Source organism: Strix aluco, chromosome 4 (assembly GCF_031877795.1).
Source record: "Strix aluco isolate bStrAlu1 chromosome 4, bStrAlu1.hap1, whole genome shotgun sequence".
NCBI classification, from domain to species: Eukaryota; Metazoa; Chordata; class Aves; order Strigiformes; family Strigidae; genus Strix; species Strix aluco.
The window spans coordinates 55,557,979-55,585,898 of NC_133934.1; the positions used below are offsets into that span (position 1 = coordinate 55,557,979).

At 39.2% G+C, this 27,920-nt stretch overlaps 1 protein-coding gene across 1 annotated transcript; it reads left to right on the forward strand.

Annotated features, from left to right (window-relative positions):
- The first annotated feature begins 17 nt into the window (after nucleotides 1-17).
- Nucleotides 18-27,847, forward strand: METAP1 (methionyl aminopeptidase 1). The gene is made up of 11 exons (XM_074823150.1): nucleotides 18-164; nucleotides 10,200-10,251; nucleotides 12,542-12,654; nucleotides 13,965-14,025; nucleotides 15,179-15,270; nucleotides 15,949-16,032; nucleotides 17,553-17,691; nucleotides 21,003-21,134; nucleotides 23,284-23,427; nucleotides 25,772-25,837; nucleotides 26,015-27,847. Exons 1-11 carry the CDS (start codon nucleotides 51-53, stop codon nucleotides 26,173-26,175), a joined length of 1,158 nt encoding a protein of 385 aa, XP_074679251.1. The 5' UTR covers nucleotides 18-50; the 3' UTR covers nucleotides 26,176-27,847.
- The last annotated feature ends 73 nt before the right edge of the window (nucleotides 27,848-27,920 follow it).

Here is a 27,920-nt window from a genome sequence, read left to right on the forward strand (position 1 = left end):
CCCCCCCCCCACCGCCGCTCGCCGCGCCGCGCCTGTGGCAGCCCGGCAGCATGGCGGCGGTGGAGACCCGCGTCTGCGAGACGGCGGGCTGCAGTAGCGAGGCCAAGCTGCAGTGCCCGACCTGCCTCAAGCTGGGCATCCAGGGTTCCTACTTCTGCTCTCAGGTGAGGCGTGCGGCGAGGCGGGGAAAAGGGCTCTCCTTCCTCTGCCCCCACACATTTCCCCCCCCCCCATCAACCGGCCGCCCGGGCCCGGCCCTTGGTGCCCGGGTTTACCTTCCCGCCCTCGTGAGGTCCCGGAGAGGAGGGTCCGTCGTTTGACCCCCACGGAAAGTTCCCCCGTGTGGGTGGGGGAATGGCATCCTGGGGGGGGGGGGGGGCATGCTGGGCTGGCGGGTGGGGCGGGAGCCCCTCCTCGTGGTTGGGGGCTCATGGGGGACTTCACTGCTAAAGGGCAGCCGCAGCGTTCGTGAGGGGGTGCACGGTTTTTCTTCTGCCTCAAGGTTTGGGTGGTCCGCGTCGTGCCCCCCACCCCCTTTAAAAATAAGGGCTTAGTGGGACAAAATGAGACGCGCTCATCAAATTCCAGCGTGTGCAATTCTGTGTCTGCATCAGCTCTGGCTCTGGAGTTGCTTGGCTTTGATAAACACCGGGAGACTTGTTGCTCTGAAAACAGATTTTCTCTTTCCCTTACATACGAGCTTTTGTGAAAATGATTTGGTGCTTTTTTTTTTTTTTTTTTAATATCTTTGGATATTTTACTTTAAGGATACCAAACAGGGAGATTCAGGTTAGGCCAGTTGTCATACAACCGTCAACTCCTGTTAAACGTACTCTGTAGGCCTTGGCTACCCTCACTTATTGCCACAGTGGTAATATATTTTGGTCCTTAACATAAATAAAAAGGACTGCCTGATGGCTGTTGAGTGGAGTTTTTTGTTTGCTTTTTAATAACTTTAAATACGTAGCCTAATCCTTTGAACTTTTTGCATGTGTAATTTCTGTCAACATCAGTGAGGAGGTATGTGTTTTAATTCATAGATTAACGATGAACTTCATTGTCAGAATTATAACTCAGGGTAAAGTCATTCAAGTTTTGAAGATAAACTTAAGAAAATCATTCAGTCGCATCAGCTAGATTAATTTACTAATTGGAAAAATTTTCTTCCGAGTCAGGATGTAAACTGGTAGTTATGGTTTGCAGAGGATCAGGGGAAAACTTCCCACGTGGATGTAACACACCCACTGCATGGTTTCTGGTACTTTCCCCTGAAGTCTCCAGTGCCAGATACTGGGAGATGCTGGGAGTCTATGCTCTAAATTAGATCAATTACAACTCAAAATTACTCTGACAGTTCTGTATTTCTAGTTCCCATGTGGTGCTTATAGCTGGTTTGTACGATTTGCTCGGCATTTTACTACCTGCTTTGGCACGTCTGATGTAAAACTCATCATAAATGCATCTTCAGCATATACAAATATTAGTTGGTGATGACAAAACCATTTGTTAACAGACCAAACAAGCCGATGTGAGGAGTTCTGGTAACATTTTTACTCGCCTCTGTTCCATCCCTTGCTTGGCTAATTTTATATAGGACGCATGTTCTTGTTATCTATATATTAGGTTTAATTGTTTTGAAATACCTGCTACTGTTGTAAGGTAAAAGGGGAATTACCCGAAATATTTACTAGCTTGTCAAAGTAGGCTGCTGGGTAACTGACTACATGGTTGTAAAGCTGTCTTGCCTAGAAAATAAAATACTGAACTGGGAATCCCAGTCATCTTACTTCAGAGTGACCTTGGGTGTGTTGTTCCTTCTCACTGTGCCTTGCTGTCCTGATCAGTAAAGTAGGTAAGTAGTTATTCCCCATATGAAAGATGTTTTGAAGGTTTTGGGGTGACATGTGTTGCAGAAGAGAGAAGGAAATTAATGGCAGCCTGTGTTCAAGACATGCAAAAAATCTCATGCACTGAGAGAAGAGTCCCTGTGTTCAGCCTGTGGCGAGGACCTTCAGCCCCCCCTTGACACCTTCTGTGGGGCCCAGGACAGGCTGCCCCGAGGTTTCAGCTCTCCCCATTATCTGATGTGTGCGATGGAGGAGACTCACTGCAGTGCTCCGCTGGTGTCTTGCAAGCATGGCCAGGAGGGTAGGTGAGGTGCTGCTGACAACCTCGCTGTCTGTTCAGATAAGCCTGTGATAGGCAAAGGAGACTTTAAAGCCAGGAAATGTTCTCTGAACTTCCAGCAAGTTTCAGCTGACAGTACTGGACTGGTTAGCATTTGTGAAACTTTTCCAAAGTTCTCTTTGGTGGTTTTCCTTCTGTTGTGGTATTGCACGCATAAATAACAGGTAGATAAGCTAGTGAGTGGACCTAGGATGTTATTTCACTTCACAGCACAGCTTGCGTTATAGCTGACAAAGTCCTATTCCCTCCCTCCAGAGATGAAGGTTTCTATGCCTCCCATTAAGCTGGCCCTGATTCCTTGGTGAGCCACTTCTGGGGTTTTTAGAGTTTTCTTTTCATGGAGGAAAAGCAGTTGCATTCAATTTTCTGCTAGTTCAGCTTCCCGAAGCTGTGCACTGCTGGATCAGAAAACACCAGTGCTTCAGGACATGCTGCTGAAGAGCACTTGCCCGTTGTGGCCCAGTTTGGTATAGCCGTAAAGTCAACCCATCCTTACTGAATGCAGCAGTGTTAGCTACGGGTATGCAGGCGCTTACTCTGGGAGTGACAAGTTACCTGGCGTCTCTTTGATGGGTAAGAGCATCTGTATGGACATGCATGCTAGGTTAATTAATTTTCTTGGAAGCCTACGATGACTTATTCATACAGCCGAAACTCCAAGCAGAGCTAGAACCAAATTTGTAGGAGTTTTATTTTCTCCAATGTTAAGAGTAAGCAATAGAAGAGTGTGAACTACTGTAGAAAGGTAACCAGTATGGAGCAATGTGTTTGGATTATAAATAGCAACATACAATTTGTTAAGAAATACTAATACAAGTGGTAAGGACTGTAGTGAGGAGTTTGATTAAGCATTATTTTTTGTCATTGCACGTAGAGAATTGAAGTGAACTTTTCAAGTAGATTGTATCAAGACAGTGATTTCCCCAGTGGATTTATCATTTGTGTTTCTCCTTTCCTTGAGAAAGGGCATTATTCCGGTCATTTATTTTTTCCCCCTTTCTGCATCGAAAAGAGTATGTCTCAACAACGTGCCCTGAAAATGCTTACTCTGAAGTAATTTGACATCCTCTGAAATTCCTTTGAGCCCACGCTGTTTCATCTCTGGGTGTTGTGCACCTTGGAAAGTCGGTACAGTTGTGATGGTGGGTCATGGGTGGAGAGGGGGAGCCAAGGCAGCAGAGCAGTGGCCTAGCAGGGAGGTTTTGAACTGGTAATGGAGATGGGGTAAAGGTGGCTTTTAGCACCGGAGGAGCTCTGAGGTGGTGTGTTGAACCTCAGCATTATTTTTTTTTTCTTTAGCTCCAAGATGTAATGAGAGGGAATATTCTGCTTAGGGATTCTGTCTGCTGTTATCCTTTAATAATATCTTTATTTAGGCTAGTAAATCAGGTTCTGTCACTGCTACTTTCTTTCACTGTCTTGCTTTCTCTTTTGTAGAGACCTACTACAGTGTTGCGTGTGTTTATCATCTTAGACTGAATTACTATATCTTCTGAATGTGGAGATAACACATATGCCCAGCATCACATCTCAAGCATGTTGTTACTCTTACTAAGTTGAATTTTCTATTGTGAAATCTGCCTTTATTGATACACATGTAAATTATATGTAGTATACATAAACAGTTTGTGTTTAAATATGCAAACAATTTACATTTATGCCTCTACAAGCTGCTGAATGATAAAGAGGGAAAGTAGTAACAGTTCTTGAGATCTCCAGTTACCACTTCTGTATGAGTCTTCTAATTGTAAATTGATCTCTTATTAATAATTTTGTGTTGCTTTTATGAAAACTTCCTCTCTCATACTATTTATATCTGTATAAGTGTCTCGGACAAAACAGAGTAGTCAGAGGTTTTCTGTGGTGTGGACTGGATGCTGGTGTGGGGGCATTTCTCCAGCAAATTCAGAAATACCTATTTCTAGCCACATACTGGAAATGTTCTCTTACTATAAGTCAGTGGCCTGTGCTGCATTTTTTTTCTCCGAGAGGCGGAGGCCACAGATTGCTTATTCAAGGAGAATGGTTGTCCCTTCCTGCGTTGTGTGCCCATGTATTGTCAGACCCAAAGAGGCCCAGGTATATCAAGTGATCTTGTTATAGAGTCAAAAGTAAGGACTGTGACATGGTGAAGCTGCTGCACTTGAGCAGTGCTTGGATGTGTGTTTTTAGATGTTTGAAGGGAAACGATTTCTCTGAACTGTACAGAGACAGCAGCATCTCTCTCACGATGGTGGATACCTACTGATGGGACTTTTTCCATTTGAGTTGGGCTGTGACTTGTTAAACTGCAGTGGCAGGAAGGAAATGGTGCTCTGTTTTCTCAGTGGGTTTGTATACTGATTTACCGCCTCTGGGAGGCACATTTTCACTGACACTCAGAACTGGGCCCTTGACAGCTTCAGATACCCAAGGTCACAGTAGTTTGTGAAAAATTGTGGTCCTGAAGAGAAGAGTGGTGTTGTCCCATCCCCCTTTGCTGTTCCCTTTCACCTTCAGTGTGCTGGGAGTGAGGAGCGGGGAGCAGTGGACCTGGATGAAACTATTTTTTGTCTTGTCTTGTGTCAGACTGTAGGACATAAGTGCCATATTTCACTCTTGGTTCACTGTTCTTTGCTGTGCCTAAAATAGGCTAAAACCTGCTGCTTGGATCCAAGTGCAACACATGGGTTTCTTTTGGTATAAATGGCACTCTGCAGATACTGTCTTTTAGAAGATCTTTTGACAGATTTCCTTCACCAAGAAGCTGACATTTTTAACTGCCTATAAATCACCATAAATACCTGTGTCTGGTAAAGGCCTGTTTATTGTTGAGGCACAAATGCTGAGCCCTCGAAACTTCTGAAAGTAAAACTTCAGACTCCTATAGACAGGCTTTCCAAGCTAGTGTTTGATATGCTGAAAGGATGGTCCAGTTTGAATTTCTCTGGTCCACTGTTCCTAAACTGCTCTCAAAAATCACTTGTATGTCTCTGTAAATCTGAAGAGTTGCAAAATGCAGTCCCTTCCTCCGAGAAAGGGCTTTGTCATGTGGGACCCAGGTGTCTCTGTGTGAGATCAGGCTTTAGATGAAGGAGAGAGGCAATGTTGCTGATACCAAGGTGCTGCATGGAGGTGCTTCCCTTGCATTTGAATCTGAAAATGCATATTCAGCTCTTCTGAAAAACAGACTGGTCATGTATGCCGCTTAAGCTAGTTTGGGAATTTTGTACTGAGTTTTTCAGGCCAGAGGCTGTCTCTGTGGGCTTGTACCACACCTAGAAGAATAGGGTTCAGCATGCTAAAAAGAAGCAACTGGGGTTTTTTAACATCAGATGTATTAACAACTGTATTCCTCAACATACTTATATTTATGGATAAAATGTACAGTTAATCTCTATTGTATTAAATATATATATATCTCACTGATAACCTGATATTTTTCTTAAGCTAAATGCCATACTTAGGCTTTTTTGTCTTCTGTTTTGCATACCTTCAGGGTGGTTTGGTTAAAAACAAGTTCTCATTAAGCAAAACTACGTGATCTCAGATTACGCCCAAGACAATTTTACATTCTGAAGGACATTTTAAAATTCTATTAAAAAAATTGCTCAGAATATTTTTAAATAGAGTGTACTGCTTGGCACTGTTTCCTAGATGTTTGCCCATTACAATTCAGGGTATAATGATGTGCAAAGAGACAGCCAGTCTGTCCCCATAGTCTAGATTCCAGCTGTCGTCTTTTTTTTTTTTTTTTTTCCCCGGAAAATAGGTATCTTTGCAAATTCATCACAATGTCTCTAAATGATGAGCACAGTGGATGGAGATGGGTAATTTTGTGGAAGTTGGACACGAGTTGGAGTTCTTAGTGACTGTACAGTGGGGTGGTTTTTGCATACTTGCTGATAGGTCAGCGTCAAATGTCAGGTTGCACGAAGCAGCAGTACCTGAAGGTGAAGGGGGAACCTGAAGAAGAGCGTCAGCTTTAAGGCTGGACATTGCTGACAGAGAGGTGGCAGAGCTAACTTTAAATGAGCTGCTACCTTGCAAAGGCAGAAACACAATCGATGGGTATGTCTTCAATTCAGTCTTGCATTGCCTGCGTAGCTTCCTGTACTTGGGTAGCTTATTTAAAGCTTATTTGGTTATGTCTGTGCTATACAGAGGTTTGCAGTGTAGCTATATCCTAATCTTGGTTGGTTTAGCACCCTTTTCCCCTCTAGAATTTGCAGTTGGCTGTGCTTTTCTACCTCTTAATCAGGTTGCATGGATACACGAACCGAAAGAGTAAGAAGCTCCCTGTTATTACTGTAAAGATGACCATAAATTTAGGAAAAAAAAAATACTTGCTAAGTAGCTCAATAACTGTTTTCAAGGGTTTTATTTTGTTCTTTCAATGGCTGATGAAAAAAAAAAGCCTAAGGTATTTGGTAGTGATCATTGTGTCATAGTGAAAATGCAGTCTGCTGTAAAACAAATTCTGCTATGCTACATGATTCTATCAATATTTGAACCAGTAAATAGATATTGGGCTGAGTCCTTAAGGTAAAAATCAGAAATAGAGAAATAACATGGCTTCCATGAGGTGGTCCAAGAGGAATCTTTCTAGATTGTAATGCTGATTGTGCCTTTGGTTACCTTTTGGTAAACGCAGGTTCTGGTGAACACTGGCTTGAGCGTGTCTCTAAACACAGAATCAGTGGGATTGGCTTAAGAATAACTTGAAGCCAGAAATATTTTAAAAGGTTTAAATATGTTGATGGTCTTTGTTTGATGATGATTGTATTTTTCTTGCTGATTGGATAGTTGTACCCAAGATTGCTCTAAACAAATTGCGGATTACCACTCCGCCCCCTGCCTTTTTTCTGTCAAACGTTTGACCTCTCTTCTTGTACAGTCCTCTTCAGTGTTTCCAAGTCTGTCTTAATTGCTATATAAAAACTGCATGCAATAAAAAGGAAAATGCTTTAGATGAGAAGGGTTGGGATGTTAATATTGGACATACTAACGGATAATGTAGTGTTTGAAATTAAATCCTGGAAATCTTTCAAGAAACTTGAAGCCAAATTCATATTATTCCTGTGTACTTTCCCCCTGAAGCTAATTAATGTTTTCAAATATAGCCATGCAAGGTCAAGTGTTCCTTTTCTTAACCGTATCAGAAAGAAAAAAGCTTTAATTTCTTCATTTTAATATTAAAAATCACCCTGGTTATTTTTTTCTTGGATTTTGTTCATGTAATCATTGAAAATTTTCTATCCTGATCTGTATATGGCATAGGAACATGGAAGAATCATTAGAGGCAGGAATGGTAATAGGAAGATTGAAGTAAATGTCTCAGCAGAAGGCTGAGAGAAGGCTCGGCAGAGAAGGCTCAGCAAAAACCAGAATTTTCTCCAGAAAATTCTTCAGAAAGTTGCCCAGATGGAGAGAAAGAGTGGCTTTCTTCCATGGCTTGTCAGGAAGTCTGCTGTATAGAAGGTGAGGGTGTTTGCAATATGCAGTGGTACATTGGTAGTGCTTTGTCGTCAGAGCTATGATTCTCCAACCTGTGAGGTGACAGCTGCCATATTTTTATCTGGAATTGCCAAGGCAGAGCTCTGCAGGCATGTGCAATGTAGTGCTTGTGCGGTAAGTCGCTGAATATAAATAGCTTGTGTGTACCCAGTGAGTCCGGTGCTTACAGGAAGCATATGACTGATCCTACACAAAATACATGGGTTGTAGGTGGATATGCAGCATATCCTTTGAGTGCCTTCCAAAAGTGTCAGACCATGACAGATATTAATTGATTGTACACTGCATGTGTAATAGCCTGTGCTTACAAAAATGCTTTGGACTTGCTGCGTGTACTTGTTGCAGTTGGTTGATGTGCATATAGTGCACGTGTCTGGGATGTCCCGGTGTACAGCAGCGTGTTTGGAGCTATGCGGCAGTAGTTCCGATGGAGCTGCTGTTCCACTGGAAATAGAGGGCAAGCAAAATCTGGGAAACACGTTTGGGAAAACTCAGACATATGGCAGCCGTATGCAGGATCCTCTTAGGTTGTTTACAGCTGCAGGAAATAAAAAGCCAAAACAGAGCCTGTCAGGTTATGATACTGCCAGCAGTGGAGTGTCCGCCTGGTGTTTTCTGGTTATGGGCTGGCAAAGAGGAAAGACTGTTGGTGTTGGGGAAAGGAATGGCATTGGAGAATACACCCCCAAATTTCATGGGGAAGGAGAGAATGAACTACAACCAGTAATTACCACAGCTGATGTATGTCTTCATTCCGCAAATGCTCCTTTATATCCCAAGAAGCGGATTCTAGATTTGCAGACTTGGTACCTGCTCTAAGTCCTTAGTTGCACAATCCTTCTGATTCAGAACGGACACCTGGTGTTTAAAAGGGGATTAAAACCATAATGATGCTTCTAGTGTCCTTCAAATAGGGTTTTTAGCTCTTTATTTTTTTCTTAAAATAGGCCTTGGTTAAAACCTGCTCCTTTTCTCCCAGCAGAAAACAGATAATGCAGCACAAAGGTCTGTCTATGCAGTGGGTTGTACAAGTGTGACAGTAAAACCTTTTGCTGCCTGTTCAAAAACACGTTCTCTCTGCTAACCTAAAGTGTTGGTTTCAAAAACTCTTGCTGCCCAGACCAATACATAGCACCATGGCATGTCGAATGCCTGTCCAGAGAACGTGGCGTCTTCAAGTATATGGCATAGGAGAAGACAACAAACAACTGGTTTTGGTAATGAGGGAAATAGCACACAACAGGGTCTCCTTGAACGTAGGCATACTTGTGCACCACTTTACTGTATTTTTGTGGATACAATTTGATAACTACTGTTTGCAAGACTAACGAGAAAATGGGGAGAACATGGCTCTACAGGAGCAGACAGTTAAGACTGCTCAATAGCAACTGTGAAGCAGGGGTAGAATGTTAAACACGGGGCTTAGTTTACAGATCTGTTGTCTTGGACTGGTAGAGTGTTGTATACATTAGGTTGAATCAGTTGTTGGCTCTGGATGGTAGTTTTACAATGATGATTCAGCATTAATATTGTCTTTATTTGTAAATGAAAACAGTTTGCTTCCTGCCTCTTTCTTCAGAAAATCAGATGTTATTGTAAATGATTGGAATTAGCTGTTTCCTAATGGTTGTTTTGAGTGCACATAGCCATTGAATTAGACTTTCTGATACAAAACCAAGTAATTTCCTAATTAGCACCTTAAAGAATTACCTTTAATGCTGACTTCTGCAGCTTTTCTACTTAAATCTCTCCTTTTTTCTTGTCTTTCCTTCATCTTAGTCTTTCTTTATTCTTCTCCAGCTGCCAGCCATTTCCATCTGCCCTTTTGCTGATTCATTGTTCATTGCATGAACTGCTCTACTTGTGATCGGAAAGAAGAGAAAAAGACAAACTCCTTCACAGTCACTCTTTTCTTGATTTCCATTTCAACTTTATTTTTTTAAATATCTTATTCCTGTTCAGTAGCCCTCACTTCTTCTCACTTCTTCCCCCCACCCCTAATCTATTTCATTTGTTCCCCTGGGGTTGTGCTGCTTGGTCTCTGTTGCTTTCCCGTGCTGGGGAAGGAGGCAGAAAGGACACAATTAGCAAGAGGAGATGGCTTCTTGTAGGAGCCAAGGGAGAACCATCCTGCCCACTGCAATTCTAAGATCTGGTATGGAGATAGACTCCGTGTTTCAGCCAACCCGGAGCAACCATGGTGTTTAGTTACTCATTAAAACGATAAGGGGACAATATTTAGTAGATAAGATTAGATCAGTGTGTTTCACGGAGATGGGTGCATCTGTCTGGCTATGCTTTCTGTCTGACTCATAAGCTGTTGAATGTAGTATTTTCTATTGTCAAGACTAGCAGTTACAGTAGCATTTACTGCATGTTGCTACAAGGGTTAATAAAATCAGTCTTCTAGTATTCTTTTAAAATGCTGTTGCTTCTCTGTTTTGTGGGGATGGTATGTCTGTCCAGGATAATGCTACTTAACACATATATATTTTTTTGCTTGTTTGCAATTCTAGGAATGTTTTAAGGGAAGCTGGGCCACTCACAAGTTATTACACAAGAAAGCAAGTAAGTACGCTTTTTTAAATGCATTTTAATATTGTTTTGATTTGTTTTGTCCTGTGCAGCCAGCTCTAGGTGGCCCTGCTAGAGTAGGGGGTTGGAACAGATGAGCTCCTGAGGTCCCTTTCAACCTCAACAGTTCTGTGATTCTCTGTCCAAGAATGGTATGGATTTTTCCAAGACACCTGGCACTGAATTCTGCATATCTGAAATTTTGTCGAGTTCCTGGTAATCTAAATCTCTATGTAAAATTTTAGGGACAGTGGTACAGAAATTCCTGGTTTTGTTCCCTTTTCTATTTGAGCTACATTGCCAGGTACATGAACAGAGAAAGAGGGATGTTGAAATAAAGTGCAAGGAGAATAATAAACCATTATTATAAGGCATTGCCAGGCTTGTTCCATCATAGCATTTTGATGTCTAATGTAGTAAAAGGCAGTAAAGTGGGACAGGCTCTTGTGAAGTGTTTGTGATTAGACGCTTGCTGGAATGTAGGCGAGCCAGTCAGAGTGCAGCTGTTCTGTACATTTGAGGTGTACCCCTTTGGAAAAAAAAAAAAGGAAAATGCTTTTGTGGACTCATGCAGCCATTGATAGGAGGATGTATCATAGTGAGGATTTTGCTGAGTTTAGTTGAAGGTAATAAGAATATCTGTGTGCCTTAGTTACGGCTGGTAGCTCTGGCATAGAAAATACTAGTAGATTCTCTCTTACCTGAGTAGTAAAAATAATCCATGAGTTTAAAACCAAACAAAAAGAGAGACCAGACCCCAGTTCTGCCCCCCTTACCTCCTCACACCCATTCCCCTGCCCATCTTCATCAAGCTCTGCTTAAAAGGGTGGTGGGATTAAAAAGTAAGCAGCATGGCAGAAATTCAAATCCTCAAGTAATTTACCTTCTCCTTTCCTAAAACCCAGTAAAACTCATTTTTCCATGATAAATGTTGCACTTTTCCATGATAAATGATAGGTTCGAGTAGCACAAGCAATTACAAATATATTCCTTCTTTCTGCCTTCCCAGTGTAGGGGTCTCATAGTTCGCACTTGCATTCAGTATCCTATTACTTTGTACCTGTATGGATATGAAACTGTTCTGTTAATCCTCTGGTGCAGTCTTCTCATGCTGTTGTTTATGTGAGAGCAAATTTTTTTATGGTTCCGCTAAGTCCATGATCTTGTTGGATTTCTGGATAACTGCTGAGCCCAAGCTGATCCAGCTTGGTTCTAATAGCCCTCAAGACCTCAGTGCAACAAACTACTGAAGCATCTCAGTGGAACCCAAAATATCACTTTGTTAAAACTTTGGATTTTTAAATTATTATTTCTCTGTGGTTCATCTAAACTGAATGTCCTGTGAGCAGATGGCCGAGATGTCAGCCACAGAGACTCTAAGGAACTTGTGTTAGGGCTTGGTATGGCAGACCTTTTGCCATCTCTTCATTCTCATGTGATATAAAAGAGAAAACAAACAAGCTATCAGGTTATGAGTTAAAGATTAATGCTGCTATGCTCTTTCTTAACCCTTGCCTCCTTTTTCTGAGTAAATATTTTTCCTTTTGGTAACACTCACGATCTACTTGCTTCAATCCTTTATTGCAAACACTTCAATCTGCCCTGTCAGGACTGTGTTATTTGTGAATGAAGTCAGTCACTGAACCACATCAGACATGAATTTCACAAGGTTGAGAGAGCTTGGAACCTCCAGCAGATTGGGACCATCTTGTAAGGTGTACACACTGCCTGTCCTGAAATGTAGAAGTGGCAGCACCCACCCTCTCTCCATCAGATCTGGAGGGGTAGCAGGCTCCATATATTGAAACTAACAGTTGGATACCGTCCTTCCCACCCCAGGTCATTTCTGTCGCTGAATGCTAAGAGAAATTACAGGAAAGGAACATTCATCTACAGTGCAAGAGTGTTAATTGAAGGGATGAGTATTTCTGTAAAAGTATGCTTTTTTCTAAGAATGAAAACAAGCACAGAACTATGTTTTAGAACTACAGATGAAGAGCAGCTTAATTGCTATGCTTCATTTGTGCATTCGGTACTGCTGTCCTGACATACCCCAGTTTGCTATTAAGTAAAGATAGAGTTGGCAGGACATGAATTTTGAATGTGGAAAACTTAAGGGCAGTACAAAATGGTAACTGCCACTTATACTTTCATATATCAGTATCTAAAAACACCAGAAAGAGTCAAATCTAGACTTAGGTACTTCTAAATCACTTTCTGGACCCCATAGTTTTTATATTCTGCTGCTGCAATTTTTTTTTTTCTTTGTTTTTGGTCTTTTCAGAAGATGAAAAAGCTAAACGTGAAGTTTCTTCTTGGACCCTGGAAGGTGACGTTAACACAAATCCCTGGTCTGGTTATCGATATACTGGTAAACTCAGGCCACACTATCCACTGGTAAGCAGTAGGTGCCACTCTGTACTCCAGTGCTGCTACATTCTGTAGCAACTAATGGACCAGTCCTGACCTGATTATCTCCCACATTTTAGCTGAGAGGAAAGCTTCTTAAGCAATTTGAACATGATGGCAAGGACATGTATGACTCTGTCTTTATTGCAGTTCATTTTGCTTTAACTTGATCTATCTCTTGGTATATTTAAAGTTAAGGAAGTGCCTGTGAAGTGACATGCAGCAGTAGCAGGCTTTAAGCGCGTAACTTTTGGCTGTACATTTTGACATTTATTCTGCAAAAAGCTGCTGCTATTTCAGATGATGTCTTCTCCTAGCTATTTACTGTTCTCACCAATAATAGAGCAGTCTGTTTCAGAAAAACTCAGGTGAATTAATTTAGAATTTAAATAAATAGGTTTATTTTATGTAAATGGTTTGAAATAACCTGGTGATTTAGCTGGTGAACATCTCTGCTGAAGGAACAGAGGTTATAGTAATGTCCAGCACTGGAATGGCGAAGAATAACTGAGGTCAGCAACATCTTCAGCTGTGAAAGGTGTGTTTAGAAGACAACCTCAGTATCGCTGTATTTTTAAATTGGTACAAGTTTGTACATGGAATAAGCCAAAGTTTTTACAGGAATAATGGCATTTTATTTACATGTGTCTTTTCTAAATGACCTGTGCTAGAAATGCTGCTGCTATGGCATCCTGTATAGTCTTCTCCATCTGTTACAGGCTCATCAGAGAACAGATTAACAGAGCCTGAGCCCATGTGTGTTTGTTAGTGTCACTGGAGAGAGGGTGTTTTGGCTATGTCACCGGCCAAGTAATTTAGTCATGTCATCCCTTTTTGTCTTCTGACTGCTGTGGGATTGATGCAAATGAAACTATAATAAAAAGTGCTAATGACCGGGGTGATGATTAGAAATAACAATCTTGCTAATAGACACTAATAACCGGAGAGGGGAAGGATGTATTTGGAACAAGTGCATTTGCAGTCTGGAAAGTAGCAGAATAAATGCTACAATGTAACAGGCATAATATGTTATAAAACCAATTTCATTTACTGCACAGCTTTGTAAAAAACTTCTATGTGTCAAGTTGGCTGTTAGATGTTGTATAATATAAAAGCAACAGGAGAATCTTTGAGAAATGAAAATTAGAACTGTTTTGGAATGTTTGCATTCTTCGCAACTTTTTCTGAGTGGAATTAGCCATATTTCACTGTATTTAATTTTGCTGCATGGGTCTCTGTTTTTGTGATTATAATAAGTATTCTTACAACCTAACCAGCTTTGACTATGATTTATTTAGACGCCAACAAGACCTGTGCCAAGTTATATTCAGAGACCGGATTATGCTGATCATCCGCTAGGTAACTTGAAACAAATCACAATTATTGAGTGTTATGTTTGGTGTCTATTTTCTTTTAATTGAAAAAGCCTTTAAAGCATGAAGGAGATATTAGAGAAGGGAACCTCTTCCTTTATGTGTTCTTCTCACTCTACCTCTTTTTCCACCACATTAACTTACTGATTTTTCAGAAATTACAAGTTTTTTTGGAAGTCCGAAGTTTGTAATGTGTTATCTTTCAAAGGTGTTCAGGGAAGAAAAGAAAAAAACCCCATGCAAGTCCTAATCCAGTAGTTAACTTCGTAACAAACAGCAATAAGTTGCCTGTCACAGGTGAATTCTGCTAAGCCATTCTCGGTGACATCAGTGTATCTGTTGGAAATGTGTTATAAAATAACAAAACCAAACAAAACTACAGTAAGGAACCTCCAAAACTGATGTTTGAGTTCCAGCTGGTTTTCAACACAGAGGGAATATATTCAAAATTACTTGCTTATTTGTATGTTCTGGTATTTTTCCCTTTTTATATTGGTATTGGTGCTTTGTATTTCCCCAAAAAGCTGCTAAATAGTCTGTTAGAATTACTTTAAAATCTTCATCCATTCTGTAGTTATTCTTTACAGAATGTAAATATTTAAACAACACAAAATACTGTCTTTTAGGGGGTTGTTCAACTATAAAACTGAGCTGGCACAGAATTCGGTAGGAAGAATTTACATATTTTCATCAGCTGATTATTGCAGTAGTATAACTAGAGATATTCACGAGCTTATATAATTCTTTGACTCCTTTAGAATATCATTTATTACTATTATCACCAAAGCAGTTAAAAAAGACTTTTCTATGAATAAAATAATTTCCATGTAAATCTGATTTTTAAGGTTGTGTTTTGACTAACTGGACATGATGGTTTTATGCAGCAAGTGAACAGGCATCCTGAGCACATGTGGGCATTACAATATTGTGGAAGGTTTATGAACTCAAATTAATCTGGATAATGATGGTAATGCTATGACTTGGTGCATTCATTACTTTAGTCTGTGGTGAGAAAGTATGTACTTTTACTGCCATTGGTAAGCTAAGTTCCTTGATTGGATATACATAGCAATCACTCCTCTGTATAACATGGGTTTTTTTCTTTCTTTTTTTCCCTCCTCCCTCTTTTTTCTTTTCAGGAATGTCTGAATCAGAACAGGCTTTAAAAGGAACCTCTCAAATAAAAATACTCTCATCTGAGGATATAGAAGGGATGCGAGTAGTGTGTAGGGTAAGGGGGTTTTGGTTTTTGTTACAAAGCGCCTTTATTCTTTAAAAATTTGTAGTGATTTTACCAGTTTGTGACAGCACACTAGAGTACACAAACTTTCAAACCACTTTTGAGCACTGAAAACAGTTTGGGAAATCTGGTATTTTCTTGCTTTTTCTCTTCTTGTGATTCCAAATTCACACTAAACTAAGTTGCAAGGAGGAAGATGACTTTTATCTGTTATTGGGTTTGTTGTTACAAGTGAGATAATCTGTGGCTAAAACGTTACTGTTAAGAATATATTCTATACTGCATTAATGAGAATAAAACTTTTTCCTCTCCTGGAGTTAGTACTAAGTAAAAACTAAAAAGCAAAACAGACCCCCATCCCTAACAATTTTTGAAAAGGAGCTGTTCAATTGTAATCAATTCCCTGTGCATGAAGTCAAACTTTGAAATGTATTTAGGTAGTCTGATTCAATTTTATGGTATTCAAGGAAATTGTGTTCCCAAATCTTAATGAAGTGTTTTCAAATCTCACAGAGGCGGCTTAGTAATATAACCTGTAGACATCTCGAAGTCTTTCTGGAGCCCAGGTCTACCCTAGCAGTCTCGGTGTAGCTGTAGCAAATGGCTTGCTAGTCATCTAGGGAGTAGTCCTGGTCTTATTTTAAGTCAGTATTTTTGTTTCATTTGCAGCTTGCTAGAGAAGTATTGGATGTTGCTGCTATGATGGTGAAAGCAGGTGTAACTACTGAAGAAATTGATCACGCTGTCCATTTAGTAAGGTTATTTTATTGTTCCTCTTGTGTTTATAAGTGCTTTCTTCTGTCTCTTTATTTTTGAATGATTGTTGTGTGGTTTTCTTTGGTGTTGCGTGAATTCCTTTTATTTATTTTGAACTGTTTCCCAATTTGAAGTTAGTCGGTAGTGCAGATGTTAGAAGTACGTTACCCTAGATTCAAAATGAGTCAGGAACTCCTGCGCCTGTCTCTGTATCAGCTCCTTCCATGACTTCAGCTTCGGATTCCCTCTAAGTTTCTTCACCTATTTTCTTGGTTAACATCATACAATTTTTCTTCTTCTCAACCGTTTTTGCTCCCACAGATACTATTATATAAAGAACATCACATGTAGGCCATGGACTCTTTGTGTTCTGTGTTGTTGGTTAAGATGTACAGGGGAGAAAGTTTAATTACTTATGATTGGGAATCAGAACTGAGGAGCCTGAGAGAGAATTCAAACAAGATGTTTGAAGCAGTCAGGCAAACTAAAGCCACAGTCCAGCAAAGTGTTTGAAATACACGTTCAAGTATCTTCCTGGCTTAACTATTCATAGATACTTGAATTGTGTAATTTTTATTTTTCTTTGCTGTCTTCTCTATAAGGTATGTGAACTGATAATTGAAGATACTTGTGTGTACTGTGGGGAAGGTAATGATTTTGTTAAGTTTTTTAGAGAGCTTTCTGGTTGCTGTTCTTTATATCTGCATTTGCAGCTGTTGGGCCAAGATTGTAAGGAACTTCCTCTGGTTTGATTAGGCTGGAGTTTTCTGCTGAACTGCAGTAAACATTAAACTATTTGCTTATGCATAATGTCTGATATGAATAACTAGTAGTTAAAATGGTGTTGTCCCTCCTCAGCAGTTTTTGGCAAGTTTTGCATGGCAGATTTTTGATACTGACCGATATCCCTAATTGGTACTTTGCAGTTTTAAAACAGTATTATCTTTTAAAATAAAAAAAGTTAACACAGTATTATTTTTCCAGAATTGCTCATTATGTCATATAGTGTGTATATGTATGTATATGTAAGTGTATTTAAAATGTATGTGTCAGTTTTGCAAAAATCCCCAAAAGGTTATTAGAGTGAGTGCAAAGGAAGCAGCTTAAGGTTTTAAAGCTAGGGGTGAAAGGGTGGTGCTAAATATTATTTTGTCTAGCTTGTGTGTTTTACAAAAATACATAAAGTCTTAGACCAGGTGCTTAAAAACAGTCATTGAAAATGGCTGGTTTTTAAACTGATTAAATATTGCCATACATTGTTTTAAACCTGAGTATTTCAGCATTGGTAGTTGAACATAAAAATGAGTAGAAACAAAATTAAAGTAACTTTACTTTCTTCCTGATAAGAAATGCAAAGCATAACAAAATACCATAATGTCAAAAAGTTCTTGAAGAACCTTATTTTCAAGAGTTGCTGCATTTCAACCTATCATTCTTATCGTAAAGCTGTTGTGCATACATTTTTCCTTTGTACAAAACTTGCTAATGTAAAGTGTAAATTGTATTTTCTAAATTAGGCTTGTATTGCAAGGAATTGCTATCCTTCCCCTCTGAATTATTATAATTTCCCTAAGTCGTGTTGTACATCTGTGAATGAAGTGATCTGTCATGGAATTCCTGACAGGAGGCCGTTGCAGGAGGGAGATATTGTTAATGGTAAGTGCTATGAAAACTAACCCTCAACATTTTCTACCTTCTATCCAGTTAAACCATGCAGTAAGGTGAGGTTTCACTAGCAGGCAACGTGATTGGAATAGCTACTTAAGAGAGGTTTTTGTTCTCATTTACTGATTAACCTCTGCTCTTTACATATTTAAATTAATAACTTTATTTAATAAAATAATTTCAAAAGTTTGGTGCATTTTAAAAGCTTTATAATTCTTCTGCTCTGGTCTGTGCGTTAGTATGGTGCCTGAGTATTCCACTTGTGGGCTAAGTTCTAGCTGTTCCAGATGGTATAAATAGTGAATAAAATGTATATTGAATTATTCAGCTGGATTAGTTCTGTGTGAATTATTAATTAGATGGCTCTAGATCCTTAAGATTTTGCTATGGACATGAAGATTATGATGACTGTAAAGGATCCTAACGGTGAGGTATTGTATAGGTGCATATTAAAAAACATACTCTTTTTTTGAGCATCTCACAGCCTAATGGTACCAGCTGCTTTTTGTTTATGGTACTCAAGGTACTTATGCCTTCTTGGGTGGTGAGGGATACTTTTGTAAATTACCTGACTGTTTTTTGTGTTCTCATTCATTTCTTCTTGGTTTGGCAGTAAAAATAAATGATGTTTGTTTTGTACAAACATTTGCACCTTTGTTTATTGCATCGGTTTGCTTTTATCTGTAAATAAATACCCAGTGTATCCTAAGGTTTGGCCTACCTTTAGAAGCAGGTTGGAATCCTTTTATGTTGTCAAGATATTTGACATATATTAAGGTGCAATAACAGCTACTAAGTCTACAGCTTAGTGCTGTGGGTACCAGCCTTTTCAGAAGAAGCCTCATGATTGCTGCCTCTTTCTAAGCATACATGTAACCATTTGGCCAAAGCTCCTTTATCTTTTTTTTAAATTTCAAAGATGATGCCTTTGCACAGCTCTCTGTTGTTGCCAGCTTTTCTGGCATTGCTGGAGTCCAAACTAAGAAGCCCAGTTAAGCTTACTAGGCTGGCTTCATCTACACAGTGCCTTACCTCTCCACTATTTGCATGCCAAGAGTGTACCTCAATGCTAGAAAACACCTTTTATAAGAGGGTTTAGTCCTACCTTTGTTCACATCCCTGCCCTGGCTGTGCTTGCCCAAGCTCTGAGTCTTCTGCTTTGTTTTGATGAGGATGTTTACTCTTTTGTGGCTGAGTAGGTCTTGTTACAAAATGGTCCACATTTTGTGGATTGAACATGCATTCCCTGTGGGCTCAAAAGGCTTCCAAGTCTTGTAGGCTTCCTTTTGGTAAGGTTAGGGGCTCTAAAGCCTCTTTAAAAGGAGGAGCAAAATAGGATACAAAGGAGGAGTTAAAAGTACTTTGGAGGGATGAGCCCAGTGAACAATAGAGGGAAGTGCCCATCTTTCTCTTAGAACTTTTTAACCTGCTGGAACCAAAGGTGGCCATGTCGGAGTCCGAAACAGGTTTTTAGAACCACAGGAAAACTGTACTGGCAGGTGATGTCTAGTCAAACCCTCTGCTCTGAGGAAGGCATCGTAACTTTTTGTTATCGTACTGTTCCCTGGGAGCAGATTCTTAAACAAAGCTGGTATCTCTGTAAAGAGAGATGTTCTGGCCAAATCTGGCAGCATCAAGAGAAAGTCTTGTAATCACGAGGCCTGTAGAGACAGCCTCTTTGTAGCAAGTAGTCTGGACACTCTGCTAAGGAGCTGTGATACAGTTCACAAGAAGCGTACCTGGGTAAGTTACCAGGAGGCTGGTTTCTACAGTCCTGTTGTTACGATACTAGCCATGTACATGGGTCAAAATGTTCCAGTAGTCCCTTGCAGTCATGCAGCGAGTATCGTGTAACCCTGCACATGCATGCATCCACCACGGGCAGTATTTTCATGCGGTGTTAATTTCATTCTTAAATGTTTACCGGCAGTACAGATTTACTGTTGACACCAATGTTGTTTTTCCTGTGTTTTCCTATCAAGGTTGTACTGGTCTCTAAGTGGTGCATATACCATATTCCTAAAATATTATTGCTCAGTACAGTTTCCTTCATGGCTGTTTACCTGTGAGGGGGTCTGCGTGTGGATTTCTTCATGAATAGCAGCTCAATAACTATTCTAGTAGTTTTGGTACTCGAGCAGCTGTTAGACCTACCAGACTGACAAAGTCTGTTAAACACAAAAGTACCCATTCTACCACAGGAAGTCAGCTTGATATGCAAATCTAGAATATTTGGCATGTGTTTACTATATATAATGACTGTATGATGGCAGGGTGTTTAATTTTGTGCTCATCTGCTATGAGAGACAGGATACTAGAATAGATGACAGCTATGTCTAAACTGGTAGGCCTGTTCCTATGTTTTGTAGAAGGACTATTTGTCACAGGCATCTTGTATGGATGTTCTTAATCCAAAAACATTTTTTTTTTTGAATGAGTTAAACTAAAAAAGATTATTTTTTTCTCATTAAAACTACTTATGCTGCTATTTTTCAAGAATGAATTATATCACTTTTAGTTTACAACCAATTTTATAGGCAAAGCAAACAAGTTAGGGTTTTGCTGCAACAGAATTCTAAACTCCTATTATATGTTCATCTAAATCTCGGTTTTTTTTAAGCATGTCCTTCTCATTCTTGCTGTTTGCCTGATACTGAATGCTTAATTTTTTTCATTTGAAAGAAAAAGGTTTTAAGTCATTTGATGTGTTTTTCTTAGTTGGGAATACTATTGGAAAGTTGCTGTGTATTTAATGTTCAAGAAATCTTACCTTTTTGGTTGGAAGCAATGGATTTTGGCATTACAATTTTTGCAAAGGTGTGACTTACTCTAAACATGCGTAGGAATTACTGAAGTTAAAATATGGGTTAAAACATGATTACATACCTTTTAAAACTTAATTTCCCCCTATTAGTGTTGAAATTAATTTTAAGAAAATATTTTAACCAGGTAAATCACTATGGACCACAGAGCTTCTCTTTCCTGTTTTATATTTACCTAGAAAACCGATCATAAGCTTGCTGTGTCGGTGTTGCATTGGTGTGGGTTTTTTTCTTCTTTTTTAATTAAATCAAACCAGTGAAACACTATCTTATTAATTAATTCTATAGAATCTACAGGATAAGCATGAGAGAATTGATTCTGGAACAATTCCAGATGTAAACTCTTTCAGCAAAGTAATCTTATAACTTCACAGTTACAATACTACATTTTTACATGTGTGTGTTGTCCTTTCACAAATCAAGAGACAAGGAGTGAGAAATACAGTGCTAATATTACAATATATCTGGTATTCTTTGCAGTGGATATTACTGTCTATCGTAATGGCTACCATGGAGATCTGAACGAGACGTTTTATGTTGGAGAAGTTGATGAGGGTGCAAGGAGGCTTGTCCAAACAACTTACGAGTGCCTAATGCAAGCCATTGATGCAGGTAAACCCTTTGTTAGGGCCTGAAGCATTCCGGTTTTGGTTCTCAAACGTGATTGCTCATATTTGCTACTACCCGGGAGTGACTTCTGTTGTAGAACACAGAAGCATTAGTGTGTGTCACCAGCAGATCATGTATATTGTATAATACAGTGGTTCTTCAAGTGGCACAGTTCTGTGGGTGGTGGCTGCAACTTTTATTTGAAATGTGGGTTGACAAGGAAAATGTAATTGATGCTGAGCTGATCCACGTATGATGATACTGACATGGCAACAACCTTTTTGGACTGTTAGTTATATGAATAAGACATCCTTGATCAGAGTAGTTTAGAGAACATGAAGAACAAAGTATGTTTTGGAAAACCAAAGTATGGCTTCTTACTTTTGTATGGTGTTGCACAATGAACTGACAGGGTAAAACACTGTTTGAACACTTAAAACATATCTCTCTACCCCTGCCAAACCTGATGGTTATTTCATAGAGCTAATTATGAGCTTTTGATTTTCAGCTGTGGGAGGGCGCCAGAGAAGAAAATCCATATCCTTCATTACCCACAGAACTTTAATTATGTTGCTTAGATATAACTCAGGACAGGTTCATTGAGACATACAATGAGACAGAATGGTAGCTAGAGAACGTCACGTTCAACTTCATTCACAGAGGAATATACTAAGTTCTCTTAGAGAAAACAAAACAAAAATCTCCCAAGTTCCTGGAAATATTTGTATGGTCTGTATCTTTTATACCCTGCAGCTTCTTAACATCCCCAGTCAAATTTACTCACTTCATGGCCTCTGAAGAGTGAAGTTTAAGGTTCTATATATGAAGGCTTTAAACTTGCATTTAATCAAAAGTAAATGAAAAAAAAAATTTACTTTGGTTAATAATTTGAAGATAGCTAGCCAAGCTGAAAAGACAAAAATCCATATGAACGATGTGTATTCACTGTGTGATCAAGCAGCTATTTATGTGGGATTACTATTCTGAAATGACCACTTCGCACTTCGTTTTTCAGAGCTAAATCATCAGAATAATGTTTACCTTTGCTCCTGTACTTTATTTTTATAGCAAGTGTTATATATGTTGTCTCTTATCTTTCATATCCTGGCTTTGATGTATAAACTATGACAGAAATTCACCTTTGTGTTCATTATAATGACATGTAAATTATTGGTGTAACTTTTCTTTACCAACTTTTTAGATGCTGTAACAGCTTTTAATGAGTTTTATACACTCCCTGCTAGTAGGAATTCTGGCAGCAAGTGTCTCAGCTGTTAAAAAGGGTTGTCTCTTCCCAGTCTAAATCATCTTAATTTCTTGGCATTGGACCAGCACAGCTCAACTAGGAGAGTTGTGAATGATCTTGAAATAGCATTTACATTCTTTTTTCTTTTTAGTGGCTCAAAGTTGCTTTCGGTATGCATCTTCATTAGCTGATGGATGAGGCCTTGTTGCTTTTATGGTATTACTACTCCCTTGTCCAATGGTCAAAGTGAATTTTTCACCCCATTTTCATCTGTTTCAAACTCTTTAACTTTTAAGGCTTCCTAAAAGGATTGTCAAAAAAGTTAGTCTTGCATATGAACATTCTTATTTGCTGTAACATTGCCACTAAAAGTCTTGTCAGAGTAGAAATATCAGTTTTGTCTTGTTTGTTTGTTTGCCACCTTGGTCCTTCATGTAAAATAATTTTTCCTCTTTGTGTGCACTTTTCACATAGTACTAGAGAGATAAGTGTACATTAAAATATAGTTCATACATTCATTGAAAAAAGCACTGTAACTCTGGTATGAGAAGTTATCAAGTACTTTGAAAGACTTTTGTTGTCTTTAATTTCAAGCTTCGACAACCTTTTATTATATAAGCACTTACATCCGTGAAATTGAGAAAGTAGTGTTCTTGTGAAGAAGGAGTGTTCTTCTTTCTCTCTCATTTTCTCTCTTATATGAATGAGACTGTTTCCTCCCTCTCTCATGTTACTGCACTCAGTTATATACTTGGTGTGGGTTAAGTGATCATAGGAGGTTGCATACTAGAACAGATGGCTATACAAGCCATGAGTGCTACAGAGATATTAGCTTGAATGGTGTTTGGTTAGTTATGTTGAAAGAAAGCTCTGTAAATGTCTATCTGTATCTCTTTAATTTTGCAGTAAAACCTGGTGTTCGGTACAGAGAACTGGGAAACATTATTCAGAAACATGCTCAAGCAAATGGATTTTCAGTGGTTCGGAGCTACTGCGGGCATGGAATCCATAAACTTTTCCATACAGCCCCTAATGTGCCACATTATGCCAGTGAGTATTCATTCCCTTTGGGTTGTCTTGTAGACGCAATGAATGCACCCAATTTACTACTTGCTTATATTCTAATAAAGTAGCATGTTGCCTGACAGCCATCAAGTTAGCATTTTTGCACTTGTGAAATATTTTTTTCTAAACTCTGGACCATAGCATGCTTTATGAACCTAAATAAGGTGAATACATTTCATACTGAGACAGTCTGTGCCTACACTAATGCTTAGTGCTAGCTCTCATCCGTACTGGGTAAGTGTTCGATGTTTTTGTCTCAATTCCCAACTAATCTGTTAGGTGTCCTTGTCTGACATGAATGGGCACATTCTATCCTTAGGTCTAAGCAAAAACTTACTGACATTTCCAAATGTAAATAAAAGGCTTTTTTGAATGGTATAGACAGGTGTTGTGCCTGAATCTGGATCCTGTTACGTTTCACTTGTCTTCATTTGAGTGTTGTGATCTGATGTTCTGGGAAACTTCTTTGTAGTTGTGGCAGAGGAGGAATGACTCTTCCCTCAGCAGGTTCTCAGCTTTAGTTTTTGGAAATGGCCACGTCCCCAGGACAATTTTTGCCAGCAGGACTAAGAAACAGCATCCACAGAGAGAAGCTTAAGTGCCTGTGGACAACTAAGGATAGAATAAATATCATGAAGCAGTGAGAAACACTTTTGCTCCAAAGCTCCCCTGATAGGACATTTATTTCCTCAGAACTGACAGATGCCTCCATCTTCCCATCTCCTAACGAGCTTTAACGCAGGTTATAGTTACAGATTATAATCTAGCAATCCCTGATTTTTCGTGTTGTCATTTCCCCAAGTTATTTTTCTGAGAGAACAGAGAAAATCTATTAATCGCAGGGTAGAAGGGTATCAATTCCTGGTATTTACTTTTTGTTATGTAAAATAAAGACAATCTGGATTCTTTGGAGGTGGAGGGCATTTTATATCAATTAAAATGCAATCCGAGAAAAAGGAAATTTCTCTTTCCTGGCTGTTGGGAACTTTGAAGTTGGTTTTTTTTTTTTAATTGAGTCAAAATGTCTGTTCCCAGAAAGGAAAATGCTGGGTTTTTTCTGGTATTTTTAAATATAGATTCACAGCAAAAGCAAAGTGGAAGTACCTGAGGGACTTAAAGCCTCTTGGAGGGAAAAAAATGAAGGGTACTGCTTATTTCTAACTTACTATGAAAGGATTTTTAAAAGCAAAAAGCTCATTTTATAAGCCTTTAAATTATTTAACAAAATCATGAAGACTACAGGGAATGGACAAAATTTGTTCAGATGCGGAAGACCAGAAACTTATATGTAAGTGTTGAGAGCAAGAAATACCAGCAGATGATGGAGGTAGAGACAAGACCCTTTAAGTAAAAGAAAAATGTTCTGGGTGCTATTGTGTCAGCTTGATGTTTGAGATTTTTGAAGCACCTAGGTGGTGTAGACAATATAATAAATTTACACAATTGGAGTAGGGGGATGGGGAATCTGTATGTAAGAATTGATGCAAATTGTCTACAGCAGCAAAGTAGCTTGGAGCTAACAGTTCCTGTGCAATACTGGAGTTTGTTCCAGCTCTTATATGCTAGGCTGAGTCAGATCTAAGCTGCGCCACCATTCAAGGTGAAACAGGGCAGAAGAAAAAGGCTGAAGCCTTTCTTCAGTCAAACTACACTCCTAGAGAAATGCTGTGCATCAGTTCATGTGCCTTCACATAGACATTATTGGTGTATGTATGGACAAAAAGTTCCAGTGTTATTGTCCTGGATGCCTTGAAATTCTCTGCCTTTTTATGTTAGCTAAAGAAATACAGCATTATCAGCTTGGCACTACTATGACCCCATTACAGAGAGTAGTGGGGAGAGCAATGTGTATTTCATAAATGGAATCATGGGATTACTTAGCCGCAATCATATTTTGACAATTTATTGGAGCTAATGGTTCAGTAGAAACAAATTAAGATGTTTCAAGCCTTCTCTGAATACCTTGAAGTGCTTATTATTTTCACTGATCTTTTTTTTAAATTGTTTTTCATCATAGAAGTGTGCAGAAATTCCTGTATTACATTTGTTCAATGTTTTTATAGAACTGGAGTTGAACTCCAGTTGTTGGAGAGAAAGACAGCAATTAATTTTAAGCTCCTTGAGTAAATGTGGCAGTGTTGGAGGAGGGGGAGAGGGAAAGAATTAAGGGAAATCTTAACATAGAATTAAAAATGGACAAGTGAATGGGTCATCTTAGAAGGACTTTTCTGACTTTACAGTATTCCTGCTGTATTCTTCTAGGATGAGGATTCATTCATTTACTAAGATGGGATCACTTTTTCTAACTTGAGTGTTTATTTTATTGCAGAAAATAAGGCAGTTGGAGTCATGAAGCCAGGTCATGTATTTACAATTGAACCAATGATCTGTGAAGGTGAGCAATTTAGCAATAGAGTAAAATGATTACTTTTGTTTACTATTAAGTAGTGATGGAATAGGATGCTGGTTCTATTCTATATAGTTGATATATTTTTTTTTTTTCCCATTTCTCTCTGGGGAACTGATATCTGTTACTTAAAAACGGTCAAAAAATCATCATTTATGTTTTTAGGTGGTTGGCAAGATGAAACATGGCCTGATGGTTGGACTGCAGTAACAAGAGATGGAAAGCGATCTGCCCAGTTTGAACACACACTTCTGGTCACTGATACAGGCTGTGAGATCTTGACCCGGCGGCTGGACAGTATTCGTCCCCATTTCATGTCCCAGTGATAGTCTAGACTGAGCAGGTGGATCTGAACAATACATATGTATATTTTTTTTGTCTCTGTACTATGCATTTTTTTAGGAGTACAGAATAGAGAGATGTCATCATTTACTTTGTTCTCAGTGATTGTAGATAAGAGGAGTATCTTGAAGAACCTCACCCAATGTCTGGAAAAGCAGAGAAGAATTTAAAGAATTTCCTGCTTTCCTCCTACCTACAACACTCATGCTATATTTTTCTTTTTTCTTCAATTATCTCTTTAGCACCTTTCTTCCAATTAGACCCACAATTGCTTCTGTTGCTGACATGATATTAGCTAGAAAAGTGTGGGCAACCTTTCCCACTGGGACTTGATATTTTGGGATCCAGGTTTTTCTCACCTCAGTGTGCTCTTGGTATGTGAGTGGCACCTGAGATTTTAAGCATTTCTAGTTCCAAAGACTTGCTCCTGCTTCTGCAGATACTGTTCTAATGGGCTGGGCCTTGTTTGTTTATCAGTTGAGAAGGGGGCAGAAGGGAGAAAGACATGCATGTTGCCAAGAATTTCATTCTGTCCCCATCTCTCTGGTGATGGCCTCTGTGGGGATTGCAGCTGTAGGTGACACACTGTGTTAATGGCAGGACTTGTTTCTTTTGCTGGAGATTTGATAGTATGGGCTTCCTACAGGGAAAATTAATAAATTCTGTCTTATATGCAGCTCCTTGGAATAAGCTGCTTTTCAGCAAAGCAGTATTTGCAAGCAGCCTCCTGTTCCAAAAGCTCAGTGAAGACTTGCTTAGGTAAAGGAATGAAACAAGAACCAAAAAGATCCCGTGATTCATGGGATCTCTGCGTGTGCTAACTGTGGGGCATTTTTAAAACGTACATCCACAGTAGCTGTGGGGGATTGGATTTGCAAGACGTACAGTGAAATGAGTATATATCTCACAACAAGTCTGAGTGTGAGAAAATGAAACACCTTCAATGCTGTTTTCATTTTCTTTTGGTAATTTTGAAACAGGTAATTTTTTCCCCCCACAGTTAAGTGAGTTTCATGCTTTTGGAAAGTCTTAGGGTGCAGCTATAAAAACTGATCTTTTTTCCTCAACTGGGTATGGAGGGGGCAATGTTAGTATAATATACCCCTTTATTTTTTGTTGATGGGTCACGATGAGCTGGAAACTCATGTAAAGGAGTGTGGATTGATAAGCCTCTCTTCTGTCTACCCTTTCTTTTCCCGTGCCCACTTCCTTTCCATCATCTTTGGTGTCTGCTGAGGGAATTTATTTTTCCCTCTGAATTGTAATGAGAAATTTTTCAGACCCCCTTGCAAACTTAGTCTTACACCACAGTAATGCAAGAAGTAGTTAAACCAATGCAGACATTGAATCATACAATCATGGGCATAAAATACACCTTTTACAAGGTGTCTGGTGAATTTGTTGCCACATTAGACCCAAGCATATGAGGTACTGCATACCCTTGGTTCCCCTTGGCACTGCAGAATTAAGGTGGGGGGAAGGGGTTAGTGCTTCACAGAACTGGACTCGTGTACTACCAAATACCCAATTTGCCAGAAAATGTCTTCTCTGCCCTGAGTGCCTCAGACCTCTGTTGCTCTAAGAGTATCATTGCAATGTTTTCATTACTTTTATTATTATTTTTAATTATGCAGTAAAGTGACCTGAAATGATGCATACAGAGCGTGTGTGCGTGTGTGTATGCGTGCGTGCATGTATAGATTTTAACAAAACAGACTGTAGTACTTGA

Coding starts and splice junctions, on each gene's coding strand:
- METAP1 (XM_074823150.1), top strand. CDS start 51: ATGGCGGCGGTGGAGACCCGCGTCTGCGAGACGGCGGGCTGCAGTAGC. Junction 165..10,199: donor GTTCCTACTTCTGCTCTCAG/GTGAGGCGTGCG, acceptor TTGCAATTCTAG/GAATGTTTTAAGGGAAGCTG. Junction 10,252..12,541: donor GTTATTACACAAGAAAGCAA/GTAAGTACGCTT, acceptor TGGTCTTTTCAG/AAGATGAAAAAGCTAAACGT.